Here is a 16,616-nt window from a genome sequence, read left to right on the forward strand (position 1 = left end):
AAGTATACAAGACATGTTGATATAAATATAAAAAAATCATAAAGCACAATAAACACTTTGAACTCAGTTAACTTTGCTAGAAAGAAAGTCATCAAATTCCCCTAGGCTATAAAAACAATGATTCGTTAAAATTTTCTTTAACCTAGGTACTTTTGAAGATTCCGTACGTGTTACTATTTTTTATATTATCAGGAAGCCTATTGAAGTAAGACGCTCCAATCATCAGAGGTGATTTTTTGTGAAAAGTGTGGTTCGTTTTTATGCCTTGTGTTGTGGTTGTGAATATCAGAATTTTTTGGCAGTTTATTTCGGTTTCGGTAGATATGGCTCAGTAATTTATATATATATATATATATATATATATATATATATATATATATATATATATATATATATATATATATATATATATATATATATATATATATATATATATATATAAGCAAATAGAAGTGACAGTTAGAATTTTTTCCTCATTAAATTTAAAATAAACCTTGCAGGTCGGCAGAAATTCTTGCAGGTCGGGTATGCCAAACATGAATCTCGACTAGGTTAATCATTTTCGACAGAAAAATTTTCCAACCCCCACCCAAAAAATTCACAATTCTCAAAAAAGTGGAAATACATTTTGCAGGTCGGCGGAAATTCTTGCAGGTCGGGTATGCCAAACATGAATCTCGACCAGGTTGATCATTTTTGGCAAAAAAAATTTCAACCCCCACCCTTTGAGTATGGAAAAATTCCACATTCCTCATTAAATTGAAAATAAACCTTGCAGGTCGGCAGAAATTCTTGCAGGTCGGTTATGCCAAACATGAATCTCAACCAGGTTAATCATTTTCGACAAAAAAAATTCAACCCCCACCCTTTGAGTATGGAAAAATTCCACATTCCTCATTAAATTGAAAATAAACCTTGCAGGTCGGCAGAAATTCTTGCAGGTCGGGTATGCCAAACATGAATCTCGACTAGGTTAATCATTTTCGACAAAAACAATTTCAGCCCGCACCCTTTGAGTATGGAAAAATTCCACATTCCTTATTAAATTGAAAATAAACCTTTCAGGTCGGCAGAAATTCTTGCAGGTCGGTTATGCCAAACATGAATCTCAACCAGGTTAATCATTTTCGACAAAAAAAATTCGACCCCCACCCTTTGAGTATGGAAAAATTCCACATTCCTCATTAAATTGAAAATAAACCTTTCAGGTCGGCAGAAATTCTTGCAGGTCGGTTATGCCAAACATGAATCTCAACCAGGTTAATCATTTTCGACAAAAAAAATTCAACCCCCACCCTTTGAGTATGGAAAAATTCCACATTCCTCATTAAATTGAAAATAAACCTTGCAGGTCGGCAGAAATTCTTGCAGGTCGGGTATGCCAAACATGAATCTCGACTAGGTTAATCATTTTCGACAAAAAAATTTCAACCCCCACCCTTTGAGTATGGAAAAATTCAACATTCCTCATTAACGTTTGTTTGAAGGTGATTGACAATGTTTCGTGATGAATTTCACTTGTTCGGACTTCCATTGTCTATTATATAAAATGATTTGAAATCCCTGAAACAAGTAAAAAAGAATAATTAAAAAAAGAATAGTTGAAAATAACAATTATATTAAGCAACAATAAACCTGAAATGAAATGATAGTAAAATAACCTACAAGTAAAAATATAATAATTGAATAAATAAAAATTAAAGGAATGCAAAAATAAAATAATAAAAAAAAAAATAAAAAAGTGTAGAGATTCCAAGTCACGTTAGTTCACGACGTTTCGATTGTTGGTATCTACAATCGTCTTCGGGTGATGACTGATGACATTAAATTGAAAATAAACCTTCTGCGAAGTTTTTGTGCATAATAAAACTGAGTATTCGTTCTAGATCGTTTTGAATTTGGACTCTCGCAAAAATAGTGTATCGCTTATATTTTTCTTCAAATATTAGTGAATATTACACACTCTTCTACATGTTTTGTGAGTATATTTCTGTATATTATATGTAAATGAGTGAGTGACAAAAAAACCGTTATTATTATACCCAATAGGTGGTGCTAATCGAGCCCTTTTCCTAATGCCCAATTCATCAGAATAGCCATTTCACAGAATATCTAGATGGTGAATAGATTTAGAAATAAATTATTATTATCTTCACCTATTAGTTATTATAAGTTGCTGCAGTTGAAGCACCTGAACTTTTTAGGAACCATGAATTGAATTAGTAATATGACTCTATCGCGAGAAATTCAACAAAAAGCTTCGTTTTTCGATAACTGATTAGAATAGTGAAATAGACGTCAAAAATAGAATCAATAAAATAAATATCCTCGGGATTGTCATTAAGAGGCCAAACGGTTTTAAAATCGGAAGGTCTAATTTGTCTGCCCCCAATCAAAAACTATTTATTATTTTTGAAATTATAGTTTAAAGTAAAATTGAGATCTCCGTCTAGTGATTGAACACTATCAAGTTCGCAATCTTTTTCATCAGTGCAGGATAACGGTGAGATTTTTCTTTTTTCCACTGGTATAAATGGCGATGGGAACGATTCAAATTCCATTGGCGAGGGAAATTCTAGTTTTCTTTTGGGTTTTGTTGATTCTGTTTGTGTAGATGTCAATATCTGTATACTCAAATTATTATTGAAGTCTCTAAAATTGAGAAATAAAATTATTTTCGACAAATTTGAAAAAATGTAGATGTGTTGAAAAAAAGAGAAGTGTAATTCTTGATAACGTTTTTTCATAAAAAGTAAAAATTTCAAATGTTAAACAAATATCTTTTGTTCATTCTTTCATTTTATTATAATTTTGATGAAAATGTATTTTTTTATACAGAGTTCAAAAATATTTAAACTGAAAAAATTTGGAGAAACTTCGTTCGAGAAACATGTTGTATATGTGTGAGTGCGTGTATATGATTATTTACCTTTTTTTGACGTTTGTGGGGAATCTACCAATCTATGTTTCACCATATCATTTTGGATAGTCGGGATCAATAAGCTTGTTACCTTTTCTTCATTAACTGTAATTTCAGCATCATCAGCTGCTTCCACAATTTTTATATTTCGAAGATTGTGCTTTCTACTAGTTTTATAACCCCTTTCTTTTCTCAGAACTGTTGATAATTTTATTCTTTTTTGCTTATTTTTAAAGTTTCCAATCGATAGTTGGGCAGCTTTTATGTGATGGCAATCTTTTTTTACATTACATGAACAAGTTTCGTTTGGAAAGAGGGTAACTACATGATTTGCACGTTCGCCAGATATAATGAACGCCTGACTTTCTGGAACCCATTTTACTCTTCCTTCCATTAACATTGTTTTTGCAATATTGAAGTTCGTGTGAATAGTTTCCTCATTTTTAATTATGTCTTTGTCTCTATTTTCGAATACATTCGGCAAACGATCTAGAGCAACAGTGGAAGTTGGCCAATGAACTTCATCTGCATTAACAGACAAATTATTTTCAGTTTTTTGAGAATTGCGATAAGCATGGGTGGGGGTTGGAAAATATTTCTGTCGAAAATGATTAACCTGGTCGGAATTCATGTTTGGCACACTCGACCTGCAAGAAGTTCTGCCGACCTGCAAGGTTTATTTTCAATTTAATGAGGAATGTGGAATTTTTCCATACTCAAAGGGTGGGGGTTGACATTTTTTTTGTCGAAAATGATTAACCTGGTCGAGATTAATGTTTGGCATACCCGACCTGCAAGAATTTCTGCCGACCTGCAAGGTTTATTTTCAATTTAATGAGGAATGTGTAATTTTTCCATACTCAAAGGGTGGTAGTTGAATTTTTTTTTGTCGAAAATGAATAACCTGGTCGAAATTCATGTTTGGCATACCCGATCTGCAAGAATTTCTGCCGATCTGCAAGGTTTATTTTCAATTTAATGAGGAATGTGGAGTTTTTCCATACTCAAAGGGTGGTAGTTGAATTTTTTTTTGTCGAAAATGAATAACCTGGTCGAAATTCATGTTTGGCATACCCGACCTGCAAGAATTTCTGCCGATCTGCAAGGTTTATTTTCAATTTAATGAGGAATGTGGAATTTTTCCATACTCAAAGGGTGGTAGTTGAATTTTTTTTTGTCGAAAATGAATAACCTGGTCGAAATTCATGTTTGGCATACCCGACCTGCAAGAATTTCTGCCGACTTGCAAGGTTTATTTTCAATTTAATGAGGAATGTGGAATTTTTCCATACTCAAAGGGTGGGGGTTGAAATTTTTTTTGTCGAAAATGATTAACCTAGTTGAGATTCATGTTTGGCATACCCGACCTGTAAGAATTTCTGCCGACCTGCAAGTTTTATTTTTAATTTAATGAGGAATGTGGAATTTTTCCATACTCAAAGGGGGGGGGGGCTGAAATTTTTTTTTGTCGAAAATGATTAACCTGGTCGAGATTCATGTTTGGCATACCCGACCTGCAAGAATTTCTGCCGACCTGCAAGGTTTATTTTCAATTTAATGATAAATGTGGAATGTTTCCACCCTTTAAAGGGTGGGGGTACGAAGTTTTTTATGTCTAAAATGATTAACCTGGTCAAGATTCAAGTCTGGTAGACCCTACCTGCAAAAATTTCTGTCCTCCTACGAGATTACGAGAGCACTGTCTACTGAGAACAATTTGCTGACCTGCAGACCTGCAAAATAGTTATACCCGTAAGAAACAGCTCTGTATCATTCGGATCATTAGAAGGGGACATAAATAATTATTGTTTTGACAATTTCAATACCACAGATATTTTTTACTTTGACTTCCAATTTGAAAATTCCCGATAGTTTGAAGTTAAGGCATTAGAGTCCGACAATTCAGGTAATAGTAAAATCAGTGCAGTGCAATATGAAAAAATTCAATTTTGCTGTTCTGTTCGCTGTACAGAGTGGGCCAAATTGGACACTTTGTAAGGAAAACTACTGTTTCCAAACTAGATATATGAAAACTGTTGGCTGCGTATGAGGGTCAAATTTTATGGTAAACTCAATAGTGAAAAAGGCATATCGATATCTATCATCGTTTCTGAGTTACATGTTTTTCGAAAATGTACATTTTCGAAAACATTTTGTAAACATGGTGTAACATTTTTCACAGGAAAAAAGTTACACCAAACTTTCGATAATGCACATTTTCGAAAAACATGCTGTAACTCAGAAACGATATGATAGATATCGATATGCGGTTTTCACCATTAAGTTTGTCATAAAATTTGACCCTTAGACACAGCCATCAGTTTTGATCTATCTAGTTTGAACAGGAATTTCCCTTTAAAAGTGTACAATTTGGCCCACTCTGTACTGTTGATGTTTAATGTACTGTATACAATGTACAATAATGGGTTAATTTCTACAACAACCACAAAACAAATCTAGAATTATGTCCACAGATGCTGTAAAGGGGATATTCCCCAATTTTTTTTGCTTCTTTCCTGAAAAGAAGTTAAGTATTACTTCTCCGATTAGTATATAGTTTGCTGTTTATGATAGTAAAAGTTTTTTCCTTGTTATGTTAATGATAACTAAAAAATGTCCACTTAAAAGTTGAGACAAATAATAAGTGAAGGTGATGACTTTTCCTTTTATGATGATGCTATCGATGGGATCGACAGTAAACTCAATTCACAAATATCAAAGATAAAAGCTCCCTAGGTGATCCATTGCAATGACCAGCTTTGACATTGACTGAACGAAAATCTTCAACTGTCATCAGATCTGATGAGACCTACGACAAGTCGAAGCAGCGCTGTTCGGTATTGTTCTACGAATACCTTATCTTTGCTTTCATTTAGTTGATTTGCAGACAGGAAACAACTTTTTTTGGGCGGTCAATACCAAACCTTGGCTTTGCAACAGTCCAGCTTGCGAAGTCTCGTTTAGCTTTTATATCTGAATGCACCAAGATATCGAGAAGTTCATTGAAAAGTAAATCAGATGGTTGTTGTGATAGCTGCTCTCTTATCTAATTGTTACCTAACCCTCTGATAAATTGGGCTCTGAGAAATGTGTCTGCAATAAAAATTTTGGAAGAACACCGGCAAGTATAGAAATAGCAGTATTGCAAATAACTTTTGAAAGAGACAAAATTCCGAAGATGACTGTTTTGACTTTTGAGTTACATTCAGAAAATAGTGTTATGAGACGACTGTGATTAAAAGAGGAAACAATATGTCATTGAGTTATAAAACTAATTGGTCAAAGAATATATCCTTTATGGGCTAGAGGTGCTGGTAAATTATTATAGTGATTTGAGCCACTGATGTACGAAACAGTTGTGCCATTTTTACGCTAAGTTGTATTTTTGAAGGTGCCATAATTTTCGAATTGATTCAAATTCATCTATCATATATTATTGAATCATAATTTGCAAATGGTAAAATTTGTGAAACTAGTGAATTTTGGTTAGATATTGAAGTATTTGATTAACCTTTCAATCACTTTTCAAATTATATCTGGTAAAATTTTTCCTGATACGAGTTTTGCTAGACATTTACTTTTAACAATTTTTATGTTTCTTTTAACTGATCAATACGTTCGACATGTGAAGCTTCATATTTCATTGAATGTTTATAAGAAACGGACTTGATAAAATATCTGCCTGGATGATGTGACAGATCAGAATTCGCGATAAACTCATCCACTGAATTCTGCTGCTTTTTATCCACGTTACCAACTTACAGCTGTGAATTGAGCTTAATAACTTGATGAATATTTTCCCGCAAATTTTGAAATAGTATTTTTGAAACCTACTTCTACTACAAGGTGATACAACGAATGAATAGAAACAAAGTGATGCAATAATCAAAACAGAAACATTACATATGGATAATCAACACTTCACAAAAAAGCTCATATTTTGAAACCTAGAAGTATGAAATATCCTTGTCATTTGAGGATTGCTTTAAACGTGAAAGTAGGATATGGAACAAAATTGCTGTCCCTCGACGTAAGTTTCACTAACCAATTTAGTTTCATCAGGAGATGATTGAAACTGACTGCTTTCAAATAAGTCAGTTGTATGAGATTCATCATTTTTGCATATTCGAAATAATATTTAAATTATACATTATCAATAAAAAAAGGTAAATATTTTTTTTTTATTTGTTCCAATAACAATAATAAAAGTAATAATTCTTATAGCAAACGTTTTTTACTGACAAAATCTTGGAAATTCTGCTGGCAATTTGCTGTGTCAACTTACATCTGCGATACCCGATCAGCTCTTTCTGTCACTACAACAAAAAAAAATTAATTAATTTCTTACACAGGCAACAGATATATTATAACTGAAATTAAAATTGTCATTTCATTATACAATGAAAAGGCAATGACGCTGTTTGTGGCCCCTGTTCATGACTTCATACATGTGTTACTTCCTATATCATACTGTTATCATTTTTGCTATACCCTACTAATAAGACCATTAAGTCAGAAACACGTGTCTGTGGTTTGCAATTTTTAAATGGTTTGTCTATGAATTTTCTTCGTTTTGATTTGAAAGGCAGTCTTTTTGTAAACTAGTTCAAAATACAAGTACTGAATTAAAGGTAATACAGCATGCATAAAGATTATTCTTATGACATACAAAAATATGTGGGTTTAGAGGACACTCAGGGCTACAAACCAATCTTATTTGTGTGATACAAGAAACAAAAAACCCCCGAAAAAAATTTTGAGGGTGGGTATGAAAAATTACCAAAAAAAATACATTTTTGACTAGCAATATTTTGGTGTGAGTGGTTGTCTTCTTGAAAAATCGACTTATAGTTTTCATAGGCCCATTGTCCGCCTCAATTGGATACAAAAAAATCACTAATGCCTTTGTAATGAATTGTAATATATAATATATGATGATAATGACCCTGAGTTGACGGAGCTGGTTGGAGTGGCTGAAGTGGACCCTGTGTGCCTTGGGCAGGAGGTTGTGAAGGTGGCGCTGGCGATGGGGTTTCAGATGGATGATGATTTGGGTTTGTGTACTGTATCTGAGGAGAAGTTTCGTTCATGCTAATAGCTGTATGCGTAGGTTGATTAATTAATGGCAGCATGGATGCTGTGAGAAGGGGTTGACCTGTTGCGGCGGCAACTTGTATCTGCGATACTAGATCAGCTCTTCGTGTCACTACAACAAAAAACAAAATAAATTAATTTCTTACACAGGCAACAAGTATATTATAACTGAAATTAAAATTTTCATTTCATTATACGATGAAAATGTGAAAGATCAGCAACAATTTTGTGTCTTTTCGAAAAGAACGTATTTTGTGTCCACCAGAATTATTGTATCTGAATATTACATTTCTCTATCTCTGGAAAGGCAATGACGCTGTTTGTGGCCCCTGTTCATGACTTCATACATGTGTTACTTTCTATAACTATATGTTGATCATTTTTGCTATACCCTACTAATGAAACCATTAAAAGTCAGAAACACGTGTCTGTGTTTTGCAATTTTTGAATGGTTTGTCTATGAATTTTCTTCGTTTTGATTTGAAAGGCAGTCTTTTTGTAAACTAGTTCAAAATACAAGTACTGAATTAAAGGTAATACAGCATGCATAAAGATTATTCTTATGACATTTACAAAAGTTCCTAAATTGGGTATCCTGGATTTTTCAAGTCAAAATGCCATCTTTCTTAGTTATTATTTGGGTTTTTTTTTTTATTTATTTTTTCAATTTTCTTTGGTTCTATTCAACATACAAAAATATGTGGGTGTAGAGGACAATCAGGGTTACTAACCAATCTCATTTGTGTGATACAAGAAACAAAAAAAACCCCAAAAAAACTTTTGAGGGTGGGTATGCAAAAATTCACAAAAAAGAACATTTTTGACTAGCAACAATTTGGTGTGAGTTGTGGTCTCCTTGAAAAATCGACTTATAGTATTCATAGGACCATTGTCCGCCTCATTTGGATAAAAAAAAGTCACTAATGCCTTTGTAATGAATTGTTCCAGCACTAATGCCTTTGTAATGAATTGTAATATATAATGGTAATTACCCTGAGTTGGCGGAGATGGTTGGAGTTGCTGAGATGAAGCCTGTGTGCCTTGGGCAGGAGATTGTGAAGGTTGCGCTGGCGATGGAGTTTCAGATTGATGATGATTTGGGTTTGTGTACTGTATCTGAGGAGAAGTCTCGTTCGTGCTAATAGCTGCATGGGTAGATTGATGAATAAATGGCGGCATGAATCCTGGGCGAAGGGGTTGACCTGTTGCGGCGGCAACGTGTATATGCGATTCCAGATCATGTTTCCTTATCACTACAACAAAAAAAATAATAATTTCTTACAAAGGCAACAGATATATTATTTTTTGCATTTATTATACTAACATACAAATTTTCATTTTATTATTCGATGAAAAAGCGAAAGACCAGCAACAATTTTGTGTCTTTTCGAAAAGAACGCAAGCTGTGTCCACCAGAATTATTGTATCTGAATAACACTGAATCACATATATACATATGTTACTTTCTATAACTAAATGTTGACCATCCTTATAATGAGATCATTAAAGTCAGAAACACGTGTCTGTGGTTTGTAATTTCTGAGTAGTTTGTCTACTATTTTTCAAGTCAAAATGCTACCTTTCTCAGTTATTATTTGGGGTGAAGGTCAATCATCAATCTCATTTATGTGATACAAGAAACAAAAACCCCCGGAAAAAAAATTAAAATATTTGATTTGAAAAAAAAATTTTGTTTCCCAAAAATATACATTTTTGATTTGCAATATTTTGTTCATTCTGAACAGTTTGGTATGAGTGGTGTTCTTGAAAAATCGACTTTTAGTATTTATAAGCCTATTTTCCGCCTCGTTTGGATAAAAAAATACTTTCAGTGCAGAATTACATTCCGATGTTCTTTTCATTTTGTCAGTTACAGGGCGTTAACATTTTCACACGATTCAATACATGGAGTTATACCATACAAATTAATAAGAGATTTTTTAAAGGGTGTAAATTTAATTTTTAATTTTGCTGTTTTCTATGTGAAAAATGTTTTTAATGTGAATCGTTAAAATAGTTTGACATTTATTTTATATCACTTTGGCCACTTAATAAACCAATTTATTGTTACAGGTTTATGAAAAGTGAAATCAGATATCAATGAAATACCCAGTAAAAAAACCTAAACTGAGAGAAAATTCTCGATGTTGGAAATGCAATCTCATATTTCGCAAAGGCCAAATTCAAAATGCTAAAACAATCGAAAAAAAAAAGAAGCAGTGGCATTTTCGGAAAAAATGTAAATGTTGTGTCCTAAGTGCAATACAATATAGCAAGTGGGTAAAAGATACTTTAGCAAATAGTCAAACAATATCTGCTCCGTTACCACAATATTTAAGTGAACAAGATAATCGAAATGAACTCCTTAAAACTTTCATTTCGTAATTCACTTCAAGACTGTTCAGTCGAATCACTATTACACAGTGCTCATCTTATGAACTTCCTTAGTAAACTTTTTAACTTTCTTCATTGGAAATTGCATTTAAACACCCCCCATTATTTAATGAATTATCTCATTCATTGTCCAGTTGAAGTACCAACACTTCATCAATTTCAACGATAAGAAAACATAGCTCAGCATATTTACTTGTGGAACATAAATAAATAGAATATATAGAAATGTCTCCTCCAAGAGTATGCGTAATCAAGAGATATTGTTTAATTTTTAAATTACTAAAAGATGTACCTTTTGAAGCAAGAATACAAGTTTCTGTGAAATGGTGATTATTTATTCAAAAAAAAAACAGATGCTGATCCACACATTTGAATCAAACAAGGTTTTATAAGGCCGAAGTGAATCTCTTATTGATACAGATGAAGTCAATAAGTTTTTGAACAAATTATCATATTACAATTTTGAGTCTCGTTTGCATGATAACATCGGTAATTGTTCTATATCAGACGAACGTATTGAAGCTCTCGCAGGCCAAATTATGGAAAATATGAAAAAACCGAAAAATCTCAACACAACTCAAGCTATTGTGCTCTTTTTGATGAAATTGAGATCCGGTATATCCGATTATTTATTTGCTGAAGTATTTAATATAAGCAAGTGTTGTCGAAACATTTTGGTATAAGTGGAAATTCTAGGGAAACACCTCCAGGTGCTTCATTGTTGCACAACTTGAAAGATTCTCTAAAATTTATCTGTGATGGAACGTATTTGAGGCATATCAGAGAAAATTATTCTCTGGACAAAAGAAAACTATATTATGTAAGCCTTCACAAATTCTTGAAAGATATTTTTATTTCAAATAGATATTTCAGAGACAGTTTGTAGAAAATTATGGCTTTAAAAAATTGATGCCATCAGGAAACGAAACCAACTCATAACCAGAAAAGTTAACGATTCTCGATTTGTGACGAATTTTCGTTGGATTGTGGAAGCTGCGACTAATGTGAAGTTACCCACAACTTCTAATCCACAGTTTGAGATGTGGGACTATCGAACATGGTTTGAAATGAAATTTGCGAGTATACCAACTATCTCAATACAAGCATTAATACAAGAAACCATGTAAAATAGTATTATTGAAGAAAAATGCATTTGTATAAAAAACAGGTAGTATATGCGAATTGGAAAATTGGTTTCTGCGTATGGTAGGCAGATCTGTTCAAGCACGACAATAGACATACTTTCGAGTAATATACTCCGAAATTTTCATCAAAAACCTATTTATGATAAGGGAGAAATTTGACTGTTTTTGAATGATTAGGTTTCGAATATGCGAAACTATTCATTTGCACGAAAGGAACATATATAGTACGCAGATCTGTTCTAGTACGTCGAAAGACATGCTTCCGAGAAATATAGTCTGAAATTTTCATTAACAAACTATTTTTGATAAGAGCGAAATTCGACTTTTTTTAAATGGTTAGATTTCGAATATACGGATCTAATTTTTTTGACACGAAAGGAACATATATAGTACGCAAATCTGTTCTAGCACATCGAGAGACATGCTTCCGAGGAATATACTCATGAAATTTTCAATAACAAACTATTTTTGATTGATAAGGGAGAGATTCGACTGTTTTTGAATGGTTAGATTTCGAATATACGGATCTAATTTTTCTTTTGCACGAAAGGAACGTAAGTACGCAGATCAGTTCAAACACATTAATAGACATACTTTCGAGGAATATACTCTAACTAAAACGTTCATCAACAAACTATTTTTGATTAGGGAGAAATTTGACTTTTTAGGATTAATTTTTGCTGGGCATTCGGTTTTATTTAACGCAAGAGACTTCAAATGACATACTTTTGAGTTACAAGTCCTAAAATTTTTACCGAGAAACCAATTTTCCGATTACCATATACTACCTGTTTTCGTACAAATGAATTTTTCCTGAATATTATAATTTCATTTTACATGTTTTCTTCTATTAATGCTTGTATTTGGTTGATAGAATGAGATTATGTAGAATGCTGACTCATTTATTCAACATATTTCAATATAATAATATATCGTGTTTTCAATATAATTACATCGAAATACCGATAAAATTCTTATTATTTGCAATCTGGCAACACTGTTCACAAATTTCATTCTAAACCATAGGTGTAGGACGCTATCACAGCTGAACACAGAGACTCGTTCGTGATGAAGATGCAGATTAATTAATCAATTGATTGATTTATGTAGCCGTTACTACGTGGTAGGAAATCATAATGAAGAAAACTATAAGTTTGAAAATGTCCTTATATATTGTACAAGTTTGAAAATGTCCTCATAGGACGAAACTGCAGTAACGTTAGTTACAAATAAAAGTGGTAAAAACATAGAAAGTTTCATTTTTCTTTTCTTCATTAATTAATCAATTGATTATGAAAAATAAATTTTTTTGAGCATTTTACTTAAAAAACATAACACTTATTTATTTGCATGCTATTTCCTCAGCTTTTCAATTAACTAACGTCAATGAATTGAAAAAAAAATTTTGAAAAAATATTGTTTTCGTCAGATTAAGCGAATCCCTCTAGATAATCGTCAGATTATGAGACAGCACGTCTAAAACATATAGATGAACCATATATATCTTAATCTGACGCGCTTGAGTATTTCAAAATGGCGATTTTTTTTGCACATTATAATAATGACCGCGAGTTTGCGTCAGATCGAAATAGTCAGATTATTGAATGAGAGCCTTTTTTGTTGCACTCAACACCCCCTTAGAAAATCTGATGCGCTTGATTAATTCTTTTTTCTTTTCACTTTTAACCCTTACATACAACCATCCACATCATGCAAACGATCAGATTAACATACCAACATTATTAAAAATACGTAGGACATTGATGCTATCAATATCTGACGCGCTCGAGTATGTCCACGCAACAGTATTTTTTTTACATATTTAAAAATCTATAGCGGCTTCCCCCACCGATGAAAAGGTATATATTATATAACATTTTTTCTTCTTATCATCTAAGCTTTGCAACCTAATATATCTCAATGACGCTCGAGTAAATCCCCATTTTGCATCGTGGGCTCCCCTGCTATAGGTGTTTTCTGGCGTTAATCGTATTCGGGTATTCAAAAACGATTCGTTGTTACATCATTAATAATAAGATTCGCCAGAAAGGAATGATTTAATTTGTATCAGATGTTAAATTCAATAATGGAAACAAACTTTTTTATTTTCTCTAACGTTAGTTATAGTCGGATTTGTGCAATTAATAATTTTTTAGCTTTATTTTGTACATCATAACAACATATTTGATGAAAAGTTTTCAGTACTTCATAAACTAAAACGATCAAAACAAAGCAGAAGCTGACAACTGACGTAACGTAATGTCAAATTTCGTTTTAAAACTAACTTCACCTAACCTCACATCATATATGATGTGACATAGTTTCAACGTCAGAATGAATGTATTTGAATCACAGACGAATACGTTTTCAATACACGACCGCAAGAAAAAGCCTCATGTTCAAACTGTGGATGAGAAGTTGTGGGTAACTTTACCACACTTTACACCAATGAAGCTACGCATGGTTCATAGGACCAAAAAGTGTAGGTGCTCACATAATCGATTTAGAAACTAATTGCTGGAGAACGCCGAAGTATATAGTAAAGTTGCCTGTTTACTTCATATCACAACAGGAAAGGGATTTAATTCCGAAGAAAGTAGTTTGATTGATCATATGAACTTAACGAAATACAATAAAAACCATAAGCAGAAAAGTTTTCATAATTAATTGAGACAGAAAAACAACCCCATTTCGAATAATACCTTCAGTAGACTTGTTGAATTTTTCAAAACTGAATTTAGATGATTTTAAAAATTTTTTATTGGAACATACCAACTTTCACAAGCTATATCTGAAGATGGATTGCTCTAGATTAGTACATGAAGGCAATGTTGAACATAATAAGATTCAAAGTTTAATCGAGACACATAAATAATCAAACATACGAGTGTTGCATTCAATACACTCTAAATGGTAGTAGCTCGAAGAAATTAAAGGATAGCAAATGGTTTGAGAACAGTTGGATGTTGCTCACATATTGCTGCTCTGGTATCATTTCGCATATGGTATATATTTGTCATGAGTATTACGACCCGACAAAGCCCTGCCTAGAATTTTTGCCCTTGAAAATGTATGGCCTATTATTGATTATTTTCTTGTAACTACGTAACTTCAGTGTTTACATTTTTCTAAAAAATTACATTTTCAGTTAAAGACCACCACACATAGCGAAATTTTCATAATGGATAAACGATGAGAACTGAAAATGTATTTTTTTTGTTTATTTGTGAAATAAAGATTTTTATATTCCCTCATATTCTTTTCTTTTTCAATTTTTTTCTTTTTTTTTTGAGGGGGTGGTTCAGTTTTTTGTGTCCTCACAGAATCAGTATTCAATCTCGCTATCTGAACTGTCCTGGAACAGTTGAAAGTAGTAGCACAGTTGAGACTTGGAAAGTTTTGAGCGAGTTCACTCTTACTAATCAACTGCACGTGTAATTATTTTGAACTCTCCTAAAATCGTCCGAATTGCAAATCCAAATACGCCTTTTGAAAATTCGTTTAAGGATTCCAATATTTCCACAATGTATATACTACAGTAATAAATACAATGGTCACATGATGTTGAAATCTTAATAAAAACTACTGACAATATCCATGAGGTTGATAAGACATGATGAAAAATAAGTGAACACGTATATAAAAAACACCAATGTAGAAGTATAGTATAATATTAATGAAAAACAAGAAAACTATAACAAAGACTTTTAAAAACTCGCCTAAGGATTTCAAAATTGCCACAATGTTGACTACAATAAGAAATACAATGGTTCCGAAATCCTAATGAAAATACTTAAAATGTCCACGAGGTTGATGAGACATGGTGAACAATTAGTGAACACTTATACACAAACCACTATTGCAGAAGAATAGTATAACATTAATCAAAAACACGAAAACTATAACAGATCTTTTCAAAACTCGTCTAAGGATTCCAATATTGCCACAATGTTTACTACAATAATAAATACAATGATCACATGGTAATGAGATCTCAATGAAACTGTTTACAATGTCCACAAGATTGATGAGACATGATGAAAAATTAGTGGACACTTTTACACAAAACACTAATGTAAAAATATAGTAAAACAATAATCAAAAACTTGAAAACTATAACAAAGACTTTTAAAAACTCTGCTAAGGATTCCAATATTGCCACAATGTTACTAAAATATGAAATACAATGGTTACATGGTACTGAAATCTTAATGAAACTACTTACAACGTCTACGAAGTGGTCGAGACATGATGAAAAATTAGTGAACTTATACACAAAACACTAATCGCGAAGTATAGTATAACACTACAAAAGATTACATAGATCAATGTTAAAATATGTATTCTTATAGAGCAGCCACTGTCGCAGTAACGGAAATAATTTCTCTCTCTCTCTGTTTTGTTGGCCGTTGCTTCCGGGCAATTTGGTCAGTTCTCCTCCTCCATGTAACAGTAGCTTCGTCCGAGAATGCAGTTTGCCCTGCCTTGCACAGGCCGCTTTCATGTTGCGTCACAAATTTTTTTCTCTTTTTCTTTTTTTTTCTTTGTGTTGTCATTTTCTTCCATATCTTTTGTCTTTTTGTATTGTTTTTTTGTGAGCCGGGGGTATATTAGTGTTTTCACATATCATATATAGAATGTTTAGCATAAAGTTATAGGTTAAGATTTATTTGAAAGGATAGGGATACTTTTTCTATAATTTCAATGGGTTGGGTAACATAAATGTTATTTCTACAATAATGTTTGTGTTTGAATCCCTAAGTACTATTGTTAAATATTGCTAGCCCCTATACGAGATAAATGATGTTTGCAATTACAGTTCCCTGTTCTCATTCTAATTAATACTCGTTATGTGTCTTCTGTCCATATCTGCTATTTTCATGTACCCCGGTTTTATTGGCTAGATAGGTTGGACCCCAAAATACAACTTGCCTTTATTTTGAATTTGATGTTTCCATTAAAATGGTACATTTATCATTTGTTTCAGGTGGGGTATAAAGATGTTTAGTGCAATATTAAGACAAGTACTAATTTTCGCTAAAGAATCAGTTTTTGATTACCTT

At 32.5% G+C, this 16,616-nt stretch overlaps 1 protein-coding gene across 1 annotated transcript; it reads right to left on the reverse strand.

Annotated features, from left to right (window-relative positions):
- Positions 1-7,087: 7,087 nt before the first annotated feature.
- Positions 7,088-15,939, reverse strand: LOC141486998 (uncharacterized). Its single transcript, XM_074185632.1, has 4 exons — positions 15,779-15,939; positions 9,007-9,267; positions 7,866-8,126; positions 7,088-7,236 (listed from the first exon to the last, which is right to left on the reverse strand). The coding sequence occupies exons 1-4, from the start codon at positions 15,801-15,803 to the stop codon at positions 7,202-7,204; spliced, it is 582 nt and encodes a 193-aa protein (XP_074041733.1). The 5' UTR covers positions 15,804-15,939; the 3' UTR covers positions 7,088-7,201.
- Positions 15,940-16,616: the final 677 nt, after the last annotated feature.

Source organism: Leptinotarsa decemlineata, unplaced genomic scaffold (assembly GCF_025532065.1).
Source record: "Leptinotarsa decemlineata unplaced genomic scaffold, Ldec_3_MD MMD2_tig00078346_RagTag_RagTag, whole genome shotgun sequence".
In the NCBI taxonomy this organism is placed as follows: domain Eukaryota; kingdom Metazoa; phylum Arthropoda; class Insecta; order Coleoptera; family Chrysomelidae; genus Leptinotarsa; species Leptinotarsa decemlineata.